This window comes from Microtus oregoni, unplaced genomic scaffold (genome assembly GCF_018167655.1).
Source record: "Microtus oregoni isolate MIOR12 unplaced genomic scaffold, Mior012 000005F_ref0000423, whole genome shotgun sequence".
Classification (NCBI taxonomy): domain Eukaryota; kingdom Metazoa; phylum Chordata; class Mammalia; order Rodentia; family Cricetidae; genus Microtus; species Microtus oregoni.
In genome coordinates, this window is record NW_024543064.1 from 52,484,084 (window position 1) to 52,508,640 (window position 24,557).

General features: G+C 41.4%; 1 protein-coding gene across 6 annotated transcripts in view; it reads right to left on the bottom strand.

The window, feature by feature from the left end:
* Positions 1–24,557, bottom strand: part of Fggy (FGGY carbohydrate kinase domain containing) — a 370,316-nt gene that overhangs the window by 110,412 nt on the left and 235,347 nt on the right. For all 6 annotated transcript variants that reach the window (XR_005974359.1, XM_041652162.1, XM_041652163.1 and 3 more), the window contains exons 9-10: positions 20,929–21,036; positions 5,487–5,548 (exon numbers count right to left, since the gene is read on the bottom strand). Coding sequence is in view for 5 of the 6 variants with exons in the window: in XM_041652162.1 (XP_041508096.1) it covers positions 5,487–5,548; positions 20,929–21,036 (170 nt within the window). In the remaining variant the exon portion in view is untranslated. The remainder of the gene's footprint in view (positions 1–5,486; positions 5,549–20,928; positions 21,037–24,557) is intronic.

The following is a 24,557-nucleotide window of genomic DNA, read 5'->3' on the forward strand; positions in this document are numbered from 1 at the left end:
CTGGCACAAGAGGCTCCGACATTAGGACCTTCGCTCACTTTTGGCTGTATTGCAGGTACACATCCCTTTCTTTTCAGCCTGGCTCCAGTTCTTCTGTGTTCTTACCATGCAAAACTGCATGTTATTTTTTTATCCTCATCACCTGTACATCAAATCGTCTGAATGTTTCTTCCCTCTGCTTGCCTGTACCTAAAATCTTCTTACCCATCCCACAGCAACCATCATTTCAGAATCACCTACGCGATCATCTCAAAGCCTTGTCTGAGCCCAGGACCCTGTTATTGTCTATGTTCCCATAGCCACCTGTGCTGAACATGACCTTTTGAGCTCCCTTGCTACCTTCTTCAACACAGCTTTGTGTGAGGAAAGGGAGGATCTCAGCATCCTCAGGCACCATTGTCAGGGGACTTTGTAACTCAATCTAGACATGTCAAACCAGAGGAACCGTGAATTCAAAAAAATTGATTTTTGGTGAGATTTATAAACTTGAGGAACCAATGTGATCAAGGAAATTGAGTTGTGCTAAATGAAATAACAGGAAACTAGGGAAAGTAGTTAAAACGATAGACAGGTTTTGAAAAAAGAAAAAGAGTTAACAGAACAAAGATAGTTCTGAAGGACCTGCCACCAAGGGGTCAGTGAGAGGGACATTCCTCATGACCTCCGCCAAAGGCACCCAAAACAGTCTGGCATTCTGCTCAGTCTCTTCAGTCAACTCCAAGTCTTCTGAGGATACCCAGCCTTATTTTCTTAAGTTTCCCTTGATCTGGAACCCCTTACCAACGTTCCCTTCTGTCTGCAAGAGAGCAGCCAGGGCAACCTTCTTAAAAGGCAAATTTCATCATCTGTTTCCTCCGCTTAAAAAATGCAAACCTTGGGGCTGGAATGTGCCTCAGTGCTCACTATGTATTTTGTAGGTACATGACTTGGGTTCAAGATGTAGAACCCCAAGATCAAAACCAAAAATAAATCAGTGAACAAAATCCAGTGTCCTTTCATTGATCTAGGATGGCTGGCATGGTGGCCGGCCACTGGCAACTTCCATCTGACACCCTCCCTCCCAGCTGTGTTCAGCTACGAGGTCTTCAGTGTTCTCTAAGCCTGCCAAGCTGATGCTGCATACCTTGAAACTTGCTAGTCTTTGTGTTTGGAGGGACCATTCTCATAGCATCATAGCTTTTTTTTTGTCCCTTCCTTTAAGGTCCCACTCAAGAATTACTGCTGCAATGACAAAGACAGTGTCTCCTGTTGCTCCAGTACCCTTTGCTCTACATTTCCTGAGTTACCACAATTTTTTTCATTTATAAATTATCAGTTTCAGATGACATGTGTATATGTTTGTGCATTCATTATAATATATGTAAATGCACATGTGAATATATATATACATATATATATATATAATTTCTACAAGTTTTGTTTGTTTCATCCCTGTTCTATCATAATGTTCACAAAATAAGTTAGACTTGACAGATCTAACCTTGGCTTCGTTCGGTGCAAACCTTGATAGATCATGCTAGCATCATCTATTCAAAGACCTGCTGTCACTAGGACTTCATTCTGAGACAGTTTTAGAAAAAGAGCAGGATCTGCCGTCGATGGTAAGCAATCTTTGTCTATGGGGTAAAATACCTAGATATCTGGCCCCATATTAAGAAAGCTGCTGGTTGCCGGCTACATGTATGAGCACATGGGGTTTGTTTACTTAATTAACAAGCTCACAAGAAATTTCTATTCAGAGATGGGGCCCAAAGAGATTATGGGAGATCAAGAGGATTTGTCTATCTTACATTTGTTTACCTATACTTGTTCCCAGAATTTCAAACAAGATTTGCTGAAGCTAAGCTGTGAGGGGAGGTAATATGCGTTAGTGGCTTCAGAAGGCCCAAGTAACAGGTCGGAGGCCTATGGATTTCCTTCCGTTGTGAAAAGTCAACTTTATGTTAACAGAGTTTTATGTGTTTCATTCAAGACCTGAAATAAGAGAATGCTGTACCAAAAAGATCTGGTATGATAAGATGAAAGAAATAGGAAGGTGGAAGAGAACTAATTTTATTCAATAAATACGCATGAGAGTCATCAAAATACAGAGAGAGAAGAAGAATCCCAGAGCATAGATGGGATGACTTTCTGGAAGAGACAACAAAACAGTAAAAGATTTCGGAGAACTAGCTGTCATGAATATTAATGTTGCTGGAGGTGTGGGGACAAAAGCCTGTGAACTTGGGAAACAGGAAGAGTCAGAAATACAAGAAACAAGGATAGACAACATCTTGGAATGTTAGGTGTATGCATGAAAAAGGGACAAAGGAGTGATCCTTGATGTCACACGCTGTGGCAAAGTGAGAAGTAAACTTGTAATGCAGCCCGTGGATTTAGCAATGCTTAAGTCACCGGAAAATGTTAATGTCAAAAGCTTCAGGGAGCTGAGTGTGACAGAGTTCACACTATAGGAAACATGTTGGAGAAGCTCAGCCTTAAAGAGAAGGAAGAACAGGGAGGGGGCTAGATGAGGTATGTGGCTATCCAGACTGAAGTCCAGGGCTCACGCTAGGCTGGATTCTATGAATTACTGCTTCCAGATTACTCGCGGATGCACAGGCGCCGAGACTACATTCTAACTACAACGTCTTGCTTTTCTATTTGCAGCATAAACTGAAATGGGGTTCTTCTGTAGAAGAACGTAACAGAAGTTAGGTTTCATTGCAAAAATCTAATTATTCTGTAGGTTTGTATCGAGCACTAAATATTTCCATATTGATATCTCTAAGGTCTGATTCAATATTACAACACCTGTAAGTAAATCAAGCTAATCAGAACGGTTGTGGTTTTATGAGCTCATAATGGAGTCATGGAAAGACATTTGTGGCTGAATTGACAAGAGAGCCACTATCTTTAATCCCAGGCCTAGCATTCTTGCAATCCCATCCACCTTTCATGAGAAAGTAAATGGGCTACTGCTTATTGGCACATGGGAAGGGCTGCCACTGAACTTTTTTCTCTTTTCATCAGAGAGTAAGAGTGTAGTTGTCATCGTTACAATTCAGTTTAAAACCCTTGCCTAGTATATCACCTCCCTAAAGTCAAAGTAAGTTCTCAGAGGTATCTGGGGCTAATCATCCAATTTTATCCCATAATAACGTACACCACAGTTGCTATTTGCATCCAGATGCGTCAAGAGTCCTTCAGGAATGTGATGACAGTTATGACCTCTATTCAGAGAAAGTCATGCACATATCATCAATGAAATCTGGTACAGAGTTCCAAAGGTTCACCAATGATTGCAATTTAGGAATTCTTGTTCTGGGTTACACCATGAAAGTACCAGTTGATGAGGGTGCATGGTATAAGTCTCCTCCATAATGATGGCATTACTATGACTCCGGGGAGAAGGCTAGGTAATGCATCCTCCTTTTCTATACCCTGGAAGCACACTGCTGAGATCGAATGCAGCATGTATGCATTCGGCTCTGCATGGGTTATCCTCTCTGTTAGAACGCAAGCCCCCAGCGGAGTGACAACATCTAACAAGGAATATCAACAACACTTCCTATCATGAGCATTGTTAGTTACTGAATTTCTACTATAACTCGCCACTCACCACCTCTGTCAGCCACTGCTCTCTCACTTCTGGTTTTCTCTATAGCCATATAATGTGTTTACATTGTTAGTTCCATTCACTGTGAGATACGGAGGTACAAAGAGAGCAAGTCACCTGCCCAGGTCTATACAGCTGGTAAGGGAGAGACTCATGCAGTTTTGGTTCTAAAGTCTGTGATCTCACTTGCTATGTTAGACTTCCTTATCGCTTTGTACTAGGCATTATTATCGTGTCACACATTTGCATTTTTAATCATTTTATTTCAATTCATTTTATATTCACAAAAAAGTGTAAATATGCACAAAGGTAGACATCTAAGATTTATCATCTGAGGTACTAACATGAATAACAATACATCTAACTAACCTACAAACATTTGAACTTAGAGTGCATGTTTGTTTGTGTATTGGTTTTTTGAGATAAGAGTCTTTCTCTATAGGTCAGACTGGCTCGCAACTCATGGTAGTCCTCCTGCCTCAGCCTAAGTACTAGGATACCAACAGAGAGTCACTGCACCAACACTGGCATGTGAATTTTGATGTTCCATGCGCACCAATCTCCTAAGATTCTTTTCATTAGCTGTGATAATCTTGGCTCGGTTATCCACTGTGCACTTAACTATCTGCTCAATTATAGTCGATACATAAGTTTTCAGAACAGGTAACACATACACATGTAAAACAAACTTAGAAATTAGAAGTTTATTGCTATCTTTAGCTATTGCACAGTACTGTCAAAATATTCTTTGCCAAGAATTACTTAGGTCACTTCTTTTATTTCTTTGACCATTTTTGGTAGTATAGGTAAGCTATTCCTTTGTTATACAGAAGGCATGGTTTATATTTATATTTCATTTTGCCACTCTACTACAAATATCTATCTATCTATCTATCTATCTATCTATCTATCATCATTTGTATATCTAATCAAGAATCCATCAATTATCAACTATCTACCTATCTACTTATCTATCTATCTATCTATCTATCTATCTATCTATCTATCCATCCATCCATCATCTATCATCTATCTATCTATCTATCTTTATTATTATTATTTGTATATCTAATCAACTATCTATCAACTATCTACCATCTATCTACCTATCTACTTATCTATCTATATATCCATGTATCTGTTTTTTGTATCTATGTATCTAATCAACCATCTATCAACTATCTATATATCATCTACATTTCTTTCTCTAAACATGTTATGGGGCTATGAGGCCTCCCATGGTTCTGCAAGAGAGATTTATTCCCATCCCACGGCAACCATCATTTCAGAATCACCTATGCGATCATCTCAGAGCCTTGTCTGAGCCCAGGACTCTTTTAATGTCTATGTGCCCATTTTTCCATCCCCTTCCTATACAGCCTCTATGAGCAACCAATCTTGCTGTTTTCTAATTTAATTTTCCTGTAGTTCTTTTGCACAAATGAGTACGCACACATAGATTTTTCTTGTACTCCTTTGCACTTGATTTTACTTAATATATCTCAGAAGCCAATTCATACTTGCTACTATTTTTATTTTTACAGATGAACTTGAGGGTTGAATCACTTGTGCAAGACCACACATCTGCTAATGTGTAATGCTGGGGTGCACACCCAAGAAGTCATGACCCCCAAATCCACGCACAGCCATCTCCATCGGGGTTGCTCATCCACACAATCTGTATGTGGGAGTAGTTTCTCTGGGTTTTCTTAGATCGTTAGAAAACCAACTTAACAAATGTATTTTCAAAACCATCTGGAAGATCATCTTAAGTACTGCCAAGCATTTGCATTGTTCATAAGCTCTGAAAATCATACAACTTCTGAAAATGAATGTCACTCATACATCCACGTAGAAAGGGCACAGGGGGAACAGTTGGAGGAATTACCTGGCTGTGGCCTTGGCTTGTAGATCAGGAAAGGCAGCATGGCCCTGCACCATATGGTCTATCTGAAAAACATGAAAGAGATAGGCCAATTTCACAGTGTCTCTATCCTTGATGTATGCACACACACACACACACACACACACACACACACCTGGTTTGTTCAACTAGTTGTCCATATATACTATAAGGACATTTTTTTAAGTTGGTTCTATATGGATATATCAATTCTTCTTCAGAAATTTAGTGTTTTTTAATGTAAGGCCCTTGGATTTATTAAACAAGATTTAGAAAGAAGAGCAGCAGCGGCTGAGACAGTTAATGCTGAACTAGTAGTAATAGGTAGCACTGGCCCTAGAGCAAAGATTGAGAAGGAATGGATCTGTTAAGTGGGTGAGGGCTAGGCATCTTGGTTGTTGAAATGATTGTCTCATGATTACTTCATTTCTCCCCCTTAATCCAGGCTGCCACCTCTAAGCAGCTGAGAACCTACTGTGCTTTACTAAGGCAGTCTTTGTCCTAGGGAAAGAGTGAGAGAGTAACGATGAAGTCCCAGCTCAGCACAGCTGAGGTGCTCTAGACCTGCTCAGTGACCCACCCCAAACTGAAAATTGTCTCAGGGGAAAGCAGGACAATTCTGCAAGGCCAGGGATGTCTGAATTGTACAGATCGTATCTGGAATACTATGTCTAGGATTTAATTCCTAATCCCCCTGGTGGCTCTAAACAAAACATGTACTATGCCTGAAACATCAATGCTTCTCAACACTTTTCTATGCTTGCTCACTAATCTGTATATTTCTGAATGTTTACTTCGGTTTCCAGGAGTCTAAAACAACCATCTGGAAAGAATTATTTTCATTCAGTCTTGAACAGACTCTTTTGGCCCCACAGAAATGGGCTGAGTGTTTTTCTTAAGAACTAGGGCTGTGAAGAAAAGAAGTAAATTGATTTTGGAGACAAGGAGGCCAGGCTCTGGTTCTGCCTTTCTGTGACTTAGAATCACTAAGCCGCTCTGAACCCCAATAGTCTCCTTTATTGCCAGCTTTGTTTTAATCAGGATTCCTAGGAGGAAAAGTGTGTCTGCTACAAGGCCAACAGTCGCATAAATCAGCTAACATTCATCAGCTCATCTTACAGCAACAACAACCAAGAATTATACACACGCTGTTTCATCTACTGCTTACAGAGCTCCCGGGAAGATGCTGTTCTCTGTTACACAGACGAGAAAACAGGGGCTCAAAGACGTCAGCTAGGTAACTAACTTATCTCAGGTCACAGGGAGTAGGTCACAGACTCAAGTCTCAATCTATGGTTTCTAACACCTAACATTGACACCTAACATTGACAACTGCTGTGCTGTATGGCCTAATAAACTCCTAGGCTGAATGTAAATTAGTAACTTCGACTGAGAACAATTATGTGGAAATTCATCAAAATAATGCCAAAGCTGCTGGGTCATTTCAATTAAAAAAAATAATAAAAGCATGCAGTTTTGAAGTATGTGCTTCCTCTTGGTTCAACTTTGGGTCACTGTACTAAAGCATATTCTAGAGCCTCAGGAAAAAAATTACAATTCCCATAGAGCACAGGGGTGATATATTAGTATCTTAGTAGATACGGCAAATGTCTACATTTAATGCTAATTTTTATGGGAAGCACATTAGGAGTTCACAAAACAAATATTTAAATGACCTTTCAGAAAGACATGGAAGTTTTTATATGAATGGAGTTACTTAGTGTTTTTTGAGTACTAAATGTACTAGGAAATGGACTTAGAATCTGAGGATGCAGTGAAATGTATGCACAACACACATAAAAGCATAATAGTCCATGCACTGAGCTACCTACCAAGTCCTTGTTTTTGTTGGTTTTGTTTTGTTATAGGGTTTCATTATTCCACCCACACTGACTTAAATCTCACAATCTTCCTGCTTTAGCTCCTCAATGGGGCTATTATGTATTACCACGCCAGTAATTTTGGCTCTTTAATTATCTAGTTTAGCTGCTGCTTCTTTCTTCTTCTCCTTCTCCTTCTTCTTCTCCTTCTTCTTCTCCTCCTTCTTCTCCTCCTTCTTCTCCTCCTTCTCCTTCTCCTCCTTCCCCTTCCTCTTCCTCTTCTTCTTCTTCTTTTTCTTCTTCTCCTTCTCCTTCTCCTTCTCCTCCTCCTCCTCCCCCTCCCCCTTCCTCCTCCTCTTCCTCCTCCTCCTCCTCCTCTTCTTCTTCCTCTTCTTCTTCTTCTTCTTCTTCTTCTTCTTCTTCTTCTTCTTCTTCTCCTTCTTCTTCTCCTTCTTCTTCCCCTTCTTCTTCCCCTTCCTCTTCCCTTTCCTCTTCCCCTTCCCCTTCCCCTTCTTCTTCTTCTTCTTCTTCTTCTTCTTCTTCTTCTTCTTCTTCTTCCTCTTCTTCTTTCCCTCCCCCTCCTCCTCCTCCTTCTCCTCTTCCTCCATCTGCTCCTCCTCCTCCTCCTCCTTTTCTCCTCCTCCTCCTCTTCTTCTCCTTCTCCTCCTCCTTTCCTCCTTCTTCCTTCTTCTCCTTGTCCTCTTCCTCCCTCTTTCTTATTTCTTTTTGTTGTTGTTGTTTTGGGACAGGATTTCTCTGTGCAATCCTGGCTGTACTGGAACTCACTTTGTAGACCAGGTTGGCCTTAAATTCAGAGATCCTCCTGCCTCTGCCTCCTGAGTGCTGGTATTAAGGGCGTGTGCCACCACAGTCTGGCCTTACCTAGTTTTCTTATCCAGAAGGGAAAAAACAAAAAAAAAATGGCTTTACTCCCACCCAAAAGTCCCATGAAAACATGAATACAGGAGACTGATGAGGGAGGGAAAAATCAATTTTCTCTAGGAATAGGTTAGCCAATTGTAATTGGCCAGTCTAAACACATGTACACACAAGCAACACTAATTTCCTTCAATAGAGCATGTGTTTGTATTTGAAAGAGAGAGAGAGAGAACATTAGCATACTTTACAGAAGAAGAAATCATTAATTATTGTGGGGGCCGGCATGAAAAGAGTTGGAGGGGAGAAGGAAGAGGTGGGAATGATGTAAATAGTGCATTCATGCAGGAAATTCTAAAAAGAAGAAGAAAAATGAAAGAAAACATGCTGCTGGAAGGAGTAGAAAGTTCAACACAGCAGTTCCCTGGATGGTGTAAACGTCACTAAAAGATGTTGCAAACGACGCTTGGTTTTTCACAACTTCAACATTAGCTTCACATAGTACAATTTTCATTAGTAAGTGGATAAATCCTAATTTAATTCAAAGCAGTTAGTTCCCTCACCAGCAGAACTGGAATTTTATGTATTTTTAGTTGTTAATTAGCTCATTTATTTGTGAGACAAACATCTGATATACGGTTATTTTGTGCTGTTTACCATTTTAAGAACAGGATACAAAGATAAATAAAAGTATTTTTTTCTTACAAGGGGAGACAGTATGTCAAAACTCAAATATAGTCTAGAGTGCTAACAGTTTTCACGGCTTCTACCAACGCGAACTGAGTATTTCGAGCCTAGTGAATGAGCACAGGGGTCAGTGCAACCAAGACAGATAAAATTTCTTTTCTCATTAAAACTATCTCTATAGAACCATATTAGTCGACATTGGAGGCTCTCTCTCCCAGGACAACCACTCGCCATGCTGGGCAGGGAGTCAGGCGAACAAGCTTCACTTTTCTTCCCATACTGCAATTCCAGCTCTCCATTCTTATCCCACCTTTGTGGCAGACTGGGTGCTGTGGCCTCTCCTTTCTCTCTGTCCCTAATGCCAGGGATGGTTTCCTATAGCCTTCCTCCCTTACCTCATTCCTTTGACACTGGCAGGTCCCAACACCTGAACTCTCTCTCTCTCTCTCTCTCTCTCTCTCTCTCTCTCTCTCTCTCTCTCCACTCACTGGGTCCTCAATGGCCTGAGAATCACGTAGTGATCTTAACTGTTCTTCCTGTTGTCCTTCTCTAATACCCAGCACTGCAGCAGAACACCCTTACCAGGCTGTCTTTCTTCTCTTCCCCCATTCCTGGAGGACTCCACAGACGCTCACGGCAGACCCAGCTTCCCTCCCTCATATGGACCCTCTTAGTCCCCCTCCTTTTATATCCCATCCCCACTCCTTCTGTCAGCTCCCAATACCTAGAAACATCTTCTACCTGGGAGACAGGAGCCGCATATGGCAGGGACTCAGAAAGACTCCCTATTTGATGACCCATGTCTGGTACACTTAAGATCAAAAGAGGGTATCTGAAAGCAAAGAAGGAAAAACCTACCCAACTAGACATCAACACTAGAATTCCCAAACCATCCCAAACCCAGTTGCCCAGGCACCAGCATGAAAACACAGCAACAATGACGACAATATGTGTCCACTCAAGCCTAACAACGCTAACAGGTAGGCCCTGAGAAATGCAATATAACTGAAGAATAAGACAGGGACTTCAAAACACCTATTATGATTATGTTCAAGGACCTTAAAGAGGATATAAATATATCCACTAAGGAAATCTAGGAAAACACAAACAGTGGAACAAAATGAAAAACAAAGTTCAAGACATAGAAGAGTGGAAATGGAATCACTAAACCGCACACTGAAGTAAAACTGGAAATGAAAATGTTAAATCTAAAAAAAAATCCTGGCATTAAAACATCCAGAAAAACTGGGACATGATGAAAATCCAAATATAAAAATAATAGGAATAGAGGAAGGAGCATTCCAGGTCAAAGGTACAGAAATATTTTCAACAATAGCATAGAAGAAAATTTCTATAACCTATAAAAGGAAATGGCTATCAAGCATTCAAACCATCAGATAGACTGAACCAGAAAAGAAAGCCCCCTCAATATCAAAACACTAAAAGTACAGAACAAAGAAGGAATATTAAAATCTGCAAGGGGAAAAAAAAAAGACCAAGTAACATATAAAAGCAGACCTATTAGGATAACACTTGACTTTCAATGGAGACTCTAAAAGCCAGAAGGCCTGGACAGATGTCCAAAAAGCTATGAGACCATAAATGCCAGCCCAGACTACTATATACTCAGCAAAAAAATTTCAATCACAATAGATGGAGAAAATAAGATATTCCATGATAAAACCAGATTTAAGCTATCAATACAGCTCTAAAGAAGGTGCTAGAAGGAAATCTTCAACCTGAAGAGGTAAAAAGAGATAAATCACACCCAAGAAAATATAAGGAATAAATAATCCCAGACTAGCAAATCAAAAGAAAGGGAAAAGACACAACACCACAACAAAATAACAGAAGACAACAAACATGGTTCATTGCTAAATCTCAACATCAGTGGTCTCGATTTCCCAATGAAAACACACAGACTAACAGAGTGGATGCAAAACCAGGATCCAGCCTTCTGCTGCATACAAGAAACATACCTTAACATCAAGAATAGGAATCACCTCAGGGTAAATGGTGGGAAAAAAGACAGTTTTAATAAACAGAACTAATAAGCAAGCTGGTGTAGCCAGACTTCCAACCGAAACTAATCAGAAGAGATAGAGAAGGACCCTATATACGCATCAAAGGAAAAACCCACTGCGAGGACACTGGAATTCTGAACACCTTATACACCAGACACAGGGGCACCCAAGTCCATAGAAGAAAAACTACTACAGCTAAAATCATATACCGCCCCTCACACAGTGATGGTGAATTTAACACCCGGTCTCCACAAGAGATGGGTCAGGTCATCCAGACAAAAACTAAACAGAAAAACGCTGAACTAAATGATGTCATAAACCAAATGGACCTAACATGTATTTACAGAACATTTTACCCAAACAACCAAAAAATATACTTTCTTCTCAGTAGCTCATGGAACTTTCTCCAAAGCTGACCACATATTCAAACAGAAAGCAAGTTCAAACAGAGACAAGAAAATTAAGATAATACCCTGTATCCTATCTGACCACCACAAATTAAAGCTGGGTATCAACAACAGAAGGCTTACAAACCTATGGAAGTGGAACAACTCACTACTAAATAATAAACGTGTCAGGAAGAAAGAAATCAAAACTTTCTAGAATTGGATGAAAACGGAAACATAATGTACCCAAATCTATGGAACATGATGAAGTTTCTAAGAGGCAAGTTCACAATTCTAAGTGACAACACAAAACATTGGAGCCATCTCATACTAGTAACGTAATGGCACATCTGAAGGCTCTAGAACAAAAAGAAGAAATAATTCCTAAAAGGAGTGGATGACATGAAATAATTAAATTTTAGGATAAAATCTATAAAATAGAAATAACAATAAAATATAAAGAATTAATGAAACACAGAGCTGGTTCTTTGAGAAAATCAATACGATTGACAAATCTTTAGTCAAATCAACTAAAAGATAGATGTAGAAGACCCAAATTAAAGCAAGAGAGAGAGAGAGAGAGAGAGAGAGAGAGAGAGAGAGAGAGGAAGAAAGAAATAGGGGGGACATAACAACAAACACTGGAGAAATCCAGAGAATCATAAGGACATATTTTAAAAATTTATACTCCAAACTGGAAATCTAAAAGAAATGGATAATTTTTAATACAAGCCACCTACCAAAGTTAAATCAAGATCAGATAGGCAATGAAAACAGACCTCTAACACCTAGCGGAATAGAGGCAGTCATTAAAGGTCTCCCAACCGAGAAAGCCTGGTGCAAGGGACTCTCCCAGGAGACTATGGGAAGGACCCCATCTTAGACTCCTAGCAATAGTGGATAACTGGCCTGAACTAGCAGTCTCCAGTGACCAGATTGGTGCCTAGCCCAATTGTCATCAGAGAGGTTTCATCCAGCAACTCACGTAGGAAGATACAAAAAACCCACAGCCAACCTTTAGGTGGAGTTAGTTCTGGAATACTTCCAGAGGGGTAAAAGACCCCTCACACAATCAACTAACGAGCTTGTCGGGGCTGCAAAGAGCACACCAACAACTAAGGAGCCTGCATAAGAGTGACCTAGACACTGCATATATGTTCCAGTAGTGTAACCCGGTCCTCTTACGGGACTCCTAATAGGGGCAACGGGGCTGTTTCTGACTCTTTTACTGGCTTCTGGGACCCTGCTTCTCAAACTGGGTCGCCTTGTTCAGCCTTAATACATGTGGAGGAGCCTAGTCTTACTGTAACAAGATATGCCGCATTCAAACGATACTCATAGGAAACTTGCCCTTTCCTGGATGGAGATGGAAGGGGAAAGGACTGGGGGATGGGAGGGGGGAAGACAGGGGAGAGGCTGTGACCTGGATGTAAAATGAATAGATTAACAACAACATTAATAACATAAGACAAAAAGAAAAAAAAGTCTCCCAACCACAAAATAAATGAATTAAATAAATAAAAGCCCAGAGCAAATTATTGCCAATACTCCCCAAAATAGAAACAGAAGGAACACTGCCCAATTCTTTTCATGAGGTGACCAGTTACTTTGATACCTAATCCACATAAAGACCCAACAAAGAAAGACAATTTTTGATCAGTTTCACTTTTAAATATAGATGCAAAAATTCTCAAGAAAATACTTGCAAACTGAATCCAAGAACACATCAAAAAGACCACACACCATAATTGAGTAGGGTTCATCTCAGAGACGCAGGGAGAGCTCAACATAGGCAAATTGATAAATCTTAACCACCACATACACAGACAGAAAAAATAATGTCTTTGGTACTGGAAGGTACTCAGCATTCGACCAAAGGAGAAAGGTGAACACCAACCCAGCTACGAGCCTTATCTACATGGTGACCGGCCTGCAAGGCACACCAGTGCAATAGTAACATAAAGCTCGTGGGAGTGACCAAGCAATATTTGATCAGACTTAAGGCCTGCTCCATGAGATGGGCCCATCCCAGATACTACTAGGATGGTGAAGAACCTGAAACTAGATAGAGCATGAAGCTGGGGAAAACCTAATACTACTAAAGAAACAGCAATAAATGGCTTGTAATGACATTCTGCTATACTCATAGGGCAGTGTCTTACTCAGTCATCAGCAGAGAAGCTTCCCCTTAGAAGAGAATACAGAGCCCTACAGCTGGACCACGTGCTGAGAGTGACAACATTTGGAACACTCAGCACTAAATGGGATATTTTCATCAATTCCCTCCCTCCGGGGTCAGGAAACCCTATGGAAGAGGACGTGGGAAGACTGCAAGAGCCAGAAGAGATGGAGGACACCAAGGAAACCAGGCATTCTAAACAAGGCAGAAGTAATGCTCATAAGGACTTCCAGAGACTATGGCAGCATGCACAGGGCCTGCACAGGTCCCAGTGCTGAGAGGGAACATGGACACAAGCCCTTACATTTAATTTTGAAATTATCTCCAATTGATAAATAGTTGCAAATAAAAAGTTTTTTTCCCAATGGAGTCTCACTGGGTATATGATCTAGTCTTAAGAGTAGGCTCATCCCCATCAGTAGATGGCCAAAACAAAACCAACCTGAAGGTGTTTGGAGAGGCTCATGGCCTCAAAATGCTTTGTCAGGTTTGTTTGTGTGTTTGTTTAATGTTTACTTTATGTGTCCTTTGCATGCATTGTATATATGTATATATAGGCTTCTGGTTTTGTGCTTTTATGTGATTTCTGTGTGTGTGTGTATGTGTGTCTGCATCTATTTGTGCTCCTTACGTTTTTTCTTAGACTTGTTTTTTTTTTTTTGTCCTGTTCTGCTTTGGTTGTTATTATTATCATCATCACCAACATTATATGCCTATTTGTATTTTAATGAGAGAGAAAAGAAAAGTTGTGTATTTGGGTGAATGCAGAAGTGGAGGATCTTGTAGGATTTGGGGGAGGAAAAACCATAATCAGAATATATTATACAAAAAAAGTATTTTCAAAAAAAATCTTAAAAATGAAAGATACAGGGTTGGGTGGCAGTAATGCATGCCTTTAATCCCAGCACTTGGGAAGCAGAGACAGGCAGATTTTTGTGAGTTCAAGGAAGCCTGGTCTAACAAGTGCTACTTCCAGAACAGCCAGGACTTTTACACAGAGAAACCTTGTCTCGCAAAAACGAGAGGGGGGGGGGGGGGGACAGTCAATAAGTAATTATAATAGGTATGCTGAGAGACAGTGATTAGTGCTCCCAAAGAAACAGGGAAGTTTCTGAAGGAAGGGTGGTGATTTTTAGAATGGGGGGCCAGGGAAGGGCTTGTTGAAGATGACATTAAGCTTACACATTCATAGCAGATGCAAAAACTATGGAGGGAAAGCACTTCATACACACAGAACGTGACTGGTTGCAGAGAGTGGGCATGAACAAGCAAAGGTGAGAGCTGTTCAAACTGAAAAGAGGGAGGCATGAGACACATCAAGCAAGCAGGCCTTCAGCTCCTACTCTAGAGCAATTGAAGCTTGCAGGAAAGTTTCTATCATGGAAATAAAGAAATCTCATTGACTTTTAAAAAAGAACATTCAGGGGTTCCATTTCTGAAAATGGCTGATGCCTTTTGCAATTCTCCAACAGACAGATATTATGCATACTAATCAAAGCACAGGAAAACAATTACTCCTTTATACGTTGAAAAAAGAATCAGTTTTCCATAATTTCTATATTGAGAAGAAATAATCTGAATGTAAAGTAAATACATGAAAATTAAAGAGACAACGATTTTTGTCAATTGACCTGCACTATACGATAAGCCAAGAGTAGTCACTCGGTTTAAAAAGAAGTTGCCAGACAGACAAACTCTGCAAAAAAAATGAAAATTATCATTATGTAGGTAATACAAAAAACAGGTTCTTAGTTCCCAGGATTTCCTTAAAATATGTCTGACTATAAGGGGATGAATTTGTTCCTTCCCAAAATCCCAATACTGAAGCTTGAACGTCTAATGTTCTTGGAATCATGATTACAACAAACATTCTCAACCTTTCTGGAGGTCATCAGGGTTAAATGTAGTTTTAACAGCGGAGTTTTAACAACACAACTGTGGTTCATATAAGAAGAGGCAGAGATACCAGATGTCCAGACATAAATGTGGAAGAGTGTCATTACCAAAACCAAAGTATTTCATAACTTGGATCATAGACTTCTAGCCTGCAGAGCAGGAAGAAAAGCGATGTATATAATTTCTACACCCATAATGTGGTAATTTGTTATGTCAATCTGAGCAGAACAGTATGCCCTTTAAACCACACAAGGTAATGACTACCTCACTGTGGGTTTTCTATGATAGGCGGATACCACGCACAGGACAATGTAGGCGTAAGACGCTGGGAGGGTGGTAAACAGAGCTCTGGCAATGACGGCTTCTTATGCTTTATGTAAAGTAACATGAAGTATGTGCAAAACAGAAAGGTTTAGGATGTTTGTTATAATCACTAAAGCAACCCTTAAAATAAGGCAGAAAATGTGCCTACAAAACCATAAATCGGTATAACTTAAAATAGAACTGTAAAAATTCAACAAATAGAGAACTAATCCAAGATAGCAGGAAAAAGAGAAAACAAAGCAAAAGTGACCACTGAAAACATCCAGTAAAATGGATACGCTAGATCCATTCAGACAGTCTTTCCAAAAACATAAAGAATCTAAACACTCCAAGGAAAACCCAGGAATTCTGAGACTGGACAGAAAAGGCAACCGTACCTCTGTGTAGTATACAAAGCATGCATGCTCCAGAGGCGAGAGCAGAGGCAAAGGGGGATTGGTGACAACTCCGAGGAAAGGGACGATAAAAACCTGTGACTGCTGATAGACTGGGAGGTCGAACCCTTACAACTGATAGGTTGGACAGAGGAGAGCGGGAAAATTAGCAGTCATGAATTATTCCTAATTTTTTGGTCTTAAGAATTATAAATGATGGCTCTTTAGCGATTCAAAGTCAAACTGAGTTTCCCATCTGGGAGGGCAGCAGCTACTGCAGACAGACAGGCAGTGAGTCTTGACCTTTTCTGCCCACCTCCCTGACACCTCACCCATCTTCTCCAATGACAGCAGTGCTGGTCTAAAACCTTGACCTGTCTTTTTGGGGTCTACTTCACATCTAATCCATCAAGCAGTTCTGCTGGGTTTACTGTAAGAACTACCCCAGATTTGGTGAGTGCGCACTGCCAACACGATCCTCTCAGCTGACCTCCTGCAGTATCTCTGGCCAGTGCGTCCATTCTCCCACCCCATTATCAAGGCACACCAAAGCAGGCTGACCCTTAAAAGTCACAGCTGCTGCATCTCATGGCCAGTGGCTCTCTATTTTACTTTGTATAAGAGTGAAAATCCTTACAGGGTAGAAGATAGGACTTCACTTTCGAATTCTTCTCCATTGATGTGCCCCCGTTGCTTTTTCTATAGTACCCCCAGCAAGCAACTCTCTCAGGCTCCATGCACTGATGGTTCCCTTGGCCTGATACATTCTTCCCCGGTCTCCAAATAGCTAACTGTCTCTCCTTTCACATTCTTTGTTCAAATACCACTTGACCACCTTATTTAAAATGGTAAACCCTGGGCTGATGAAATAGCTCAGCACATAAAGACACTTGCTGACAAGCTTAACAACCTGAATTAAATCCTTGAAATCCACATGGGGTAAGGCATAAACCTCCAAAATTTCCCCTTTGATTTCACCATGTGCACTCTGGTATGCGTGCCACATCCCCATGCGCATGCGTACACCCCATCACACACATGCTTAGGCACGTACACACACACACACACACACACACACACACACAGTGGAACATGAAATAAAATAAAATTGCGAACTGTTCACCTAAACTCACAGCCACAACTTGTACTAATTTAAAAATCATATGATATAAAATGAAATGTATTTATCAGTTTGCATTATCGATCTCCTTCTTTTAGAACATACACTTGAGAGTGGTACAGATTAGGCTGTTTGGTTCATTATTTTCCCATTCATAGTAGTATTAGAGTGTATATATGGTATATATAGTAGCATGCAATAGACTCATTCTGAAGAGTTTAGACTTAATTCATGTGCAAAAGTTTGACTTGTGCTGTAGAAACTTCCTTAGCTGTGGTGTAAAGAGGGGATTAGAGAGGAAAGATGAGTGTTGAGGAGCCAATTAGGTTGCTCTGCAGAAGGAGGGAAGGGGAAGTCACTGTTGCTCTGTATCTGTATGAAGTCATCCCACTGCACCGTGTGGGATGTGGCCATGTGCTGGGTGCACACCTCCATATACCACAGATTCAGTCAACACCGGTACATGTATGCCCATCTCACAGTCCTGCAAAACCTGCCAACCGAATTTGCTTCAAGATACTTAAATAGGATGCCACCACAACTAATAGCAAGTGTTTCTTGAAGGAGTTTACGTAAGAAGGAAATACTCGGAAACATAGCTTCTCAAAAGTGAGGGACAGCTGTGGTAATATATGGCAGTGAACTGGCTCTCATTTGTGACTTTCCACTTAAACAATAACTGCAGGTTATTTGATCAAGTTGCATTGCCCTTCTTTATTAGTAAAAGAGAAATATCATGGAATTTATACACATACTGTGAAGGCCAGGGGAAATGCTGAATCCTTCTCTCTCTCTCTCTCTCTCTCTCTCTCTCTCTCTCTCTCTCTCTCTCTCTGTTGTTGTTGTTTTCGTTCTTGTTTGTTTTTTGAGATGGGGTTTCTCTGTACAACAGCCCTAGCTGTTCTAGAACTAGCCCCGTAGATCAGATTGGCCTCAAACTCACAGAGATCCACTTGCCTCTACCTCCTGAGTGCTGGAATTAAAGGCATGCACCACCACGGCCTGGCCTGAAATACCAAATCTTAATGGATCTAAACACACTTGCCATACAACAGGTTCTTAGGAAATGTGCGCCCTTATCTTTCCAGGACACTACAGGTATCCTACCAACTATTTTATGTGCTATGACAAATGATAGTTATTAGGACTGTGCCCAGCTTTCTTCTTTGATGCCAGACTACTGGAGTGGCCTCATTCTTGCCTGGTCAACTGTGAGAGGTCAGGTAATCCTTGTACATCAGTGATTGCACGACCATCTCCGTGAATCCAACTGTGTCAGAAAGTCAATGTCACTTTAGAAGCGGCTGAGCAAGTGGTCTCTGCCCAACTAGCAAAAACAAACAAACAAACAAACAAACAAACAAAAAACCACAACCCCAACTGAGATAGAGAAGAGCTGCTGGAGGGTGAATAAGCAGCCCCACTGACTACATGGTGTGATATGTTGTGCCAAAAGTCTATGCAGAAAACAAGACTTTCTGTGTAGCTATTCTGGCAACTCAGCAGGCTCAGGACAATGCTTGCAGGGTACTCTGTGGTTCAAGGAAATCAGTCACTCCTAGGAAATAATAAGCAATAAATATCAGTGAAATTCAATATGTGAAACATGTGGATAATGAATCTAATTCTCTATTTATTAATAATTTTGCTCATCCACAATTTCAAACATGTATACAACGCACTCCGATGCCCTCTGCTCCCCATACTCTCTTATGTCCCTCCTACTCCTCCCAACGTTACCTCTTCCCTACCTGTCCCATTCCCAGACTCATGACATTTGGGCCATCTGTGTCATCACTGGGTTGGAACTCTCCCTTGGAGCCCGGAGACCTCACCAGTAGGTACACACCTGAGGGCAATGGTTTTCCCTCCCCCTGAATCTATCTGTAGCAAACAGTTCAGCAGTGAGGGGCAGGGCACCCTGAGTCCCAACCCCATCTACGCTTGGCGGCTGATGGTCCCATCTCTTTGCAGATAACCACACCTTTTGAGAGCCATAATCACCATTGTATATAGCCCCAAAGGAAACATTTGATAGCCCTTATTCCTATCTTCTGACTCTTACATTATTTTCACTTTGTCTTTCTCGTGTTCCATGTGATCACAAAAGGATGGTATAAACACTTTGTTAGTGGTTAGACATGCCACTGTTACTTATTCTCAGAACCCTGTGTTGCTATGGGTCTCTGCATCCACTGCAGTCAAGTGGGTCTAATCATTAGTTAACAGAAACGGCAAGGGCCCCAGAGGCAGAAAAGAGCAAGTGCTCCCTAACCCTGTGCACCACGAGACTTTTAAGTTGGACTGTTTTCTAAATTATGACACTAACTTGAGATCTTGGGGACAAGAAAGGAAAGATTAGGTTTTTAACCATGATATGTTTATCAGATTGAAAGGAAATGGATTGTGCTAGCTTTTATTGTCATCTTGATATAACCTAGTATCATCTGGAAAGAGGAAAATTCACCTGAAAAGTTGCACTGATCAGAGTTAACTGAGGCCATGTCTGTGAGAAACTGTCCCGACTGATGACTGATGTAGGAAGATCCATCCAACCGCACTGTGGGTATCAGTTTCCTTGTGTAGGTGGAGCTGAGCTGGCTAAGAAAGCTGTCTAAGAAAGACAGACAGTGCAAGCAATCCTTCAGTACTCCTCTATGGTCTTTGCTTCAGTTCCTAACCTTGGGCTTCCCCCTTGACTCCCTGATCTGACTTTCCTTAACCAAAGACTGTTACCTGGAAGTGTAAGCTGAAATGAATAATTGGTTTTGGTCACAGTGTTTAAACATAGCAACAGAGAGTAAGCTAAAAAGTATGTTTATATGGCCTTACTGTTTACCACTTTTTTTAAAAAAGAACAGTTCATCCCACACAGAAACTTAGGACTAATGCCACTCATCCTCAAATATACTTTCATATCTTCTCCCTCGTTCTCCATGTATCTCCTTTCGCTCAATACAAATGACTTCTCCCTGCAAAGAATTTCCTAGCCTGGCAGAGAACCTGCTAATAGTACAAATCTCACTTTTATGGATCTTCTTTCTTCCCTCTTCAACAATTCAACAATTCAATACGTTTCTATTAAGCACCTGCTATGGATAAAGAACCAGGCTGGATATAAAAAGATTCACTGCATTGCTCTTGTTTTAAGGAGCTGACAGTGTTCTGAGACAGCAAACTAGAAAGCTACTAGAGTAACCTGTGTGCTCAGCTTGGCTGGAATACTCCCCATCTTGTTCTCGCACATACATATAAGCACACACAGACACACCCACTTGAGCAAATTCTGGGTGACTCACATTGTAATTCACATGTAAGGTCCTCAGAAAGGCTTTCTTTGAACCTAGACTAGATTAGCTGGAATTATATCTTAAATCACAAGTAAATGAACAAGATATTAAATAATTCTGAAAGGGTAGAAACAAGCACAAAGAGGCAGAGGAATGGAATTATGGGTACAGGGTACTTGTGTTTAGGAAGAGTTCGGGAATGACAGCAGGTAACGTTGCCATCTCCAAAAGGGAAACAGAGAAGGGTCAGTGAGAAAGAGGGCTGGCTACAGCAAGCTGAGCAGCACCATTCATTTAGTGAGTACATCCTGCACAGCACAGACACTGAGGATTAGGCTCTGTGCTGACTTCTGACTTCTGAGTTGCCAGCATTCCAGCCCCTGGGTGTATGGGTGGTGTGGTAAGATGGTATAATCACATTCACAACCACATGGAGAAAGTACCAACTTACCAGTTTTCCCGTCACGCTCTGACCACCTTCATTCAGCCAGAAGCCAGGGACCATGGCTGAGAAATACGGTCCCCACACACCCGGTACAAAAATTGGATCTTTGCTGATCTGGAACAGAAAGGACAATGTATGTGAAAACAGTACCCTCCAGGATAGAGGGAGTCTCATTCTCCTACCAGTGAGTTTTTACAGCCTGGGGATTCTTCTTATGTATTTTCTACAATGGGGTAGTCACTCTCTTCCAAAAAAGGGCATGACTCTATCTGTGAACCCCTTGCTGACCAATTAATCCATAAGTCAAAGAAGCAAAAGTGACCATTTTGGACCGCCACTGACCAAGCACTTCAATACTAGCTAGGTTCCTCTCTATGGCAAGAACAATGGTCTCCATTTTCGACTTCCAGATTCTACACAAGAGAAAGAGGACAGCTTAGATCAGTCCCATAAGGTCAGCTACCCTTGGCTAAGAAGCCAAAATTTAAGGCTTCCTGATTCCCCCAAATGTTCTAAGCAACACAAAGCCCCTCGTCTGCCTGGTTTAAAAAAATTAAATGGCTAACTCTGCATCCTTAACACCATGATTCAGTGAGACTAAGCCAGTTAGCTATAAGCAACCATTTAAATGGCTACATTTTGGTTTTTAAGAAGTTAATGTATTGTCAATGAGGAAAAAGCCAAAGTACTTGATCCCTTTGCTTTATAAACTGCAGCCACTCAAGGCCAGCTTTTCCTTACTTAGGTTAGGTTGGAATCTTGCTGATCTGATTACAACATGAGGTATTTTATGACAATAAACTTCCCCCTTTATTTGTTATTTTCTGCTTTTGATATGTGGCAAGGTAGAGTGATAGATTCTTAAAGACTTAGCTTGAGAAGACTAACAGGAGTTAGCTAGATGATAGGAAATAGGCTACCACAAACAAAGCCCCATGGGTGAGGTACTCTGAAGTTCCAGACTCCCAGTGCTATTGTAGCAGACTACTGTGGTCCTTTAGGGAAAAGAAGGTAGGTAAAGGAAGAGCCAGAATAGGAGAAGCTGGGCCACTTACTCATGTGGCTACAATGGTATGGGTCACTCCTCTACCCAGCAGAAATGACTGCCTAAGGCAGAGGTATGGCTAAAACAAATGTTCCCGAAAGGGAGGGGAAGGCAGCTCGGTACTCACTGTCTACTCCACCAGGTCTCAAGGAATAGGAACTATTCATTCATTTAATCAGCAAGTATTCATCCAGCTCAGAACTACGCTAAGCTCTTGAGATAGAGAAGAAAACTAAGTAGCTGTAATTTCTGGCCTCATCAGCGTGGAGATGGATAGACCTGTAATCACCCCAATGCCGACTACCCTGGCACCTTTTCCACTGGGCTGCTCATTCTTCACATCAGTGGGCCTTTAGACCTCCACATGTGAAGGAAGCAGGGAAAGTCAAAGAGAAGAAAAGCAAAGAAACTATATAACACAATTAACTTTAAATTCTGTCAAGTAAGGGGGCCATTGAAAAAGAGAGAGGGGGCATTTAATACCTAAAATAGGACAATAATTTTAGTGTGGAAGGGACAAGTCTCTACAAGAAAAGAGTTCAATTTCCATGGTTATAATCATTTGCACTAGTTCTCCAGATGTTTCCTGCATTCTATGGAGACCCAGATGTGGAGCAGGTACTGGAGAAAAATGGTAAAAAAAGAGCAGAGTCTATGCTCTCACCAATCACACTATTTCAAGCAGATGGCCAGAGTGGCTGCTCACCAGGGTAAGGAGAGGACTCAACACCTTCAGAGCTAAAACCTCCAGTCAATTACAACACTCCACTGGGACACTTGCTTACCTTAAAACAAGAGGTGATCACACTCTCACACAAGGGTGTGATTGCAGGCCAAGGAGGGAGTGGAGGAAACAGAAAGGAATCTCAAGAGAGCCAAAAGTGAGGGATCCAATCTAGCCTAGGAGGCTACATGTGAATCAAGAGGAGAGCCACAGGGTAGTGGCTCAGGATGGTGTGTCTGTGAGCGTGTGTGCATCTGTGGAAGAGATGGGAAGTACTCCAGCCACAGTGAGCACACACTAGCTCACACTCAGTGTGCCACTCCGTCTTTACCCAGTGAAGGTTTTTATTTCATGCTAACCTTAGTTATGCAAACCCTGAAGAGGCCTAGTAGGCAGGGCCTTACTTATATTTCCTGAGGATCCAAGGTTCAGACTGTTGAGTGGTCAAATCGTCTCTTATTGCGAACTCTTTTCTTTCTTTCTTTCTTTCTTTCTTTCTTTCTTTCTTTCTTTCTCTCTCTCTCTCTCTCTCTCTCTCTCTTTCTCTCTCTCTCTCTCTTTCTTTCTTTCTTTCTTTCTTCCTTTTGGTTTTTGGAGACAGGGTTTCTCTGTGTAGCTTTGAAGTCTGTCCTGGAACTCGCTCTTTAGACCAGAATGGTCTCGAATTCACAGATATCTTTCTGCCTCTGCCTTCCAAGTGCTGGGATTAAAGGCATGCATCACCATCACCCGACTTTTTGCGAACTCAACTACATCTGATACACTAGAGCAGAGAAGTTTATATATAGATACAAAACCTCATACACAGACTTGGACAAGAATACTCGTCCATAGTCAAACAGCTGGTAAATGCCTGAGGTGGAGACCTCAAATCCTCTGATATACTTTTTATTTTCCCACGGATGGCTTAGGAAGGATATGCATGGCCTTAGTGAGGACTTCTATTGCTGGGATAAAACACCTCGTCAAATCAACTTGAAGAGGGGAGGGTTTACTTCAGCTCACATGTTCCCATCAAAGTCCAATATAAAGGAAAGTCAGGAGAGAAACCCGGAAGCAGGTGCTGGAGCAGAGGCCTTGAGGATCACTGCTTATGGTCTTGCTCACGCATGGCTTGTACATACTGCTTTCTTAAGTCCTCCAGGACCACTACCTAGAGATGGCAGTGCCCATGGTGAGCTTGGTCCTCCCACATCAACCATCAAGACAGGAAATGCCCTACAGATTTGCCTACGGGCCAATCCTATGCAGTCATTCCATTTTCTTGATTATTTTCCCAGATGACCCTAACTTGTGTCAAGCTGACATAAAAACCAGCCAGCACAGGCATCATTCCCTGCCTCCCACCCTAGCCCCACAATTTAAAGATGCTATTGTGCTCTTGTAGCAGGACTTCCCTGAGAGACCATGGCTCTGCTATTCACAAATGTCCAAGGGAGGCTTCATTTGGTTCAGTCTTGGGAAAGGTTTAGGCTAACTCTGTTTGTGATCCCTCCTTGGGCATAACACATGCTTCTCATCAGACATTCCCAGTAAAAGGAAGGAAACAAAGTGTGCTTCCCATCCTTTCCAACGCTGTGTTCTCAGGGGAAAGAGCCAGTTTGTTTTGAGGGAGAAGGAGAATGCACATTTGTGTATTTATGTGTCCTTTAATCCTTCACAGTAAACATAAATATTTGAAAATATTTTTGCCAAAGCTCCTTCCATGCTGATTGCTATCTTGGCTTAAGGGTTGCTCTGGGAGGGAGGAGATCATTGCACACACAAATGACAGGTGTCCACAGAGGATGCTAACATCCCAGTCCTAATGGTGGCACTGGCAGCAACATAGCAACTCAGACTGGGCACTTGGTATAGGCTTTGCCC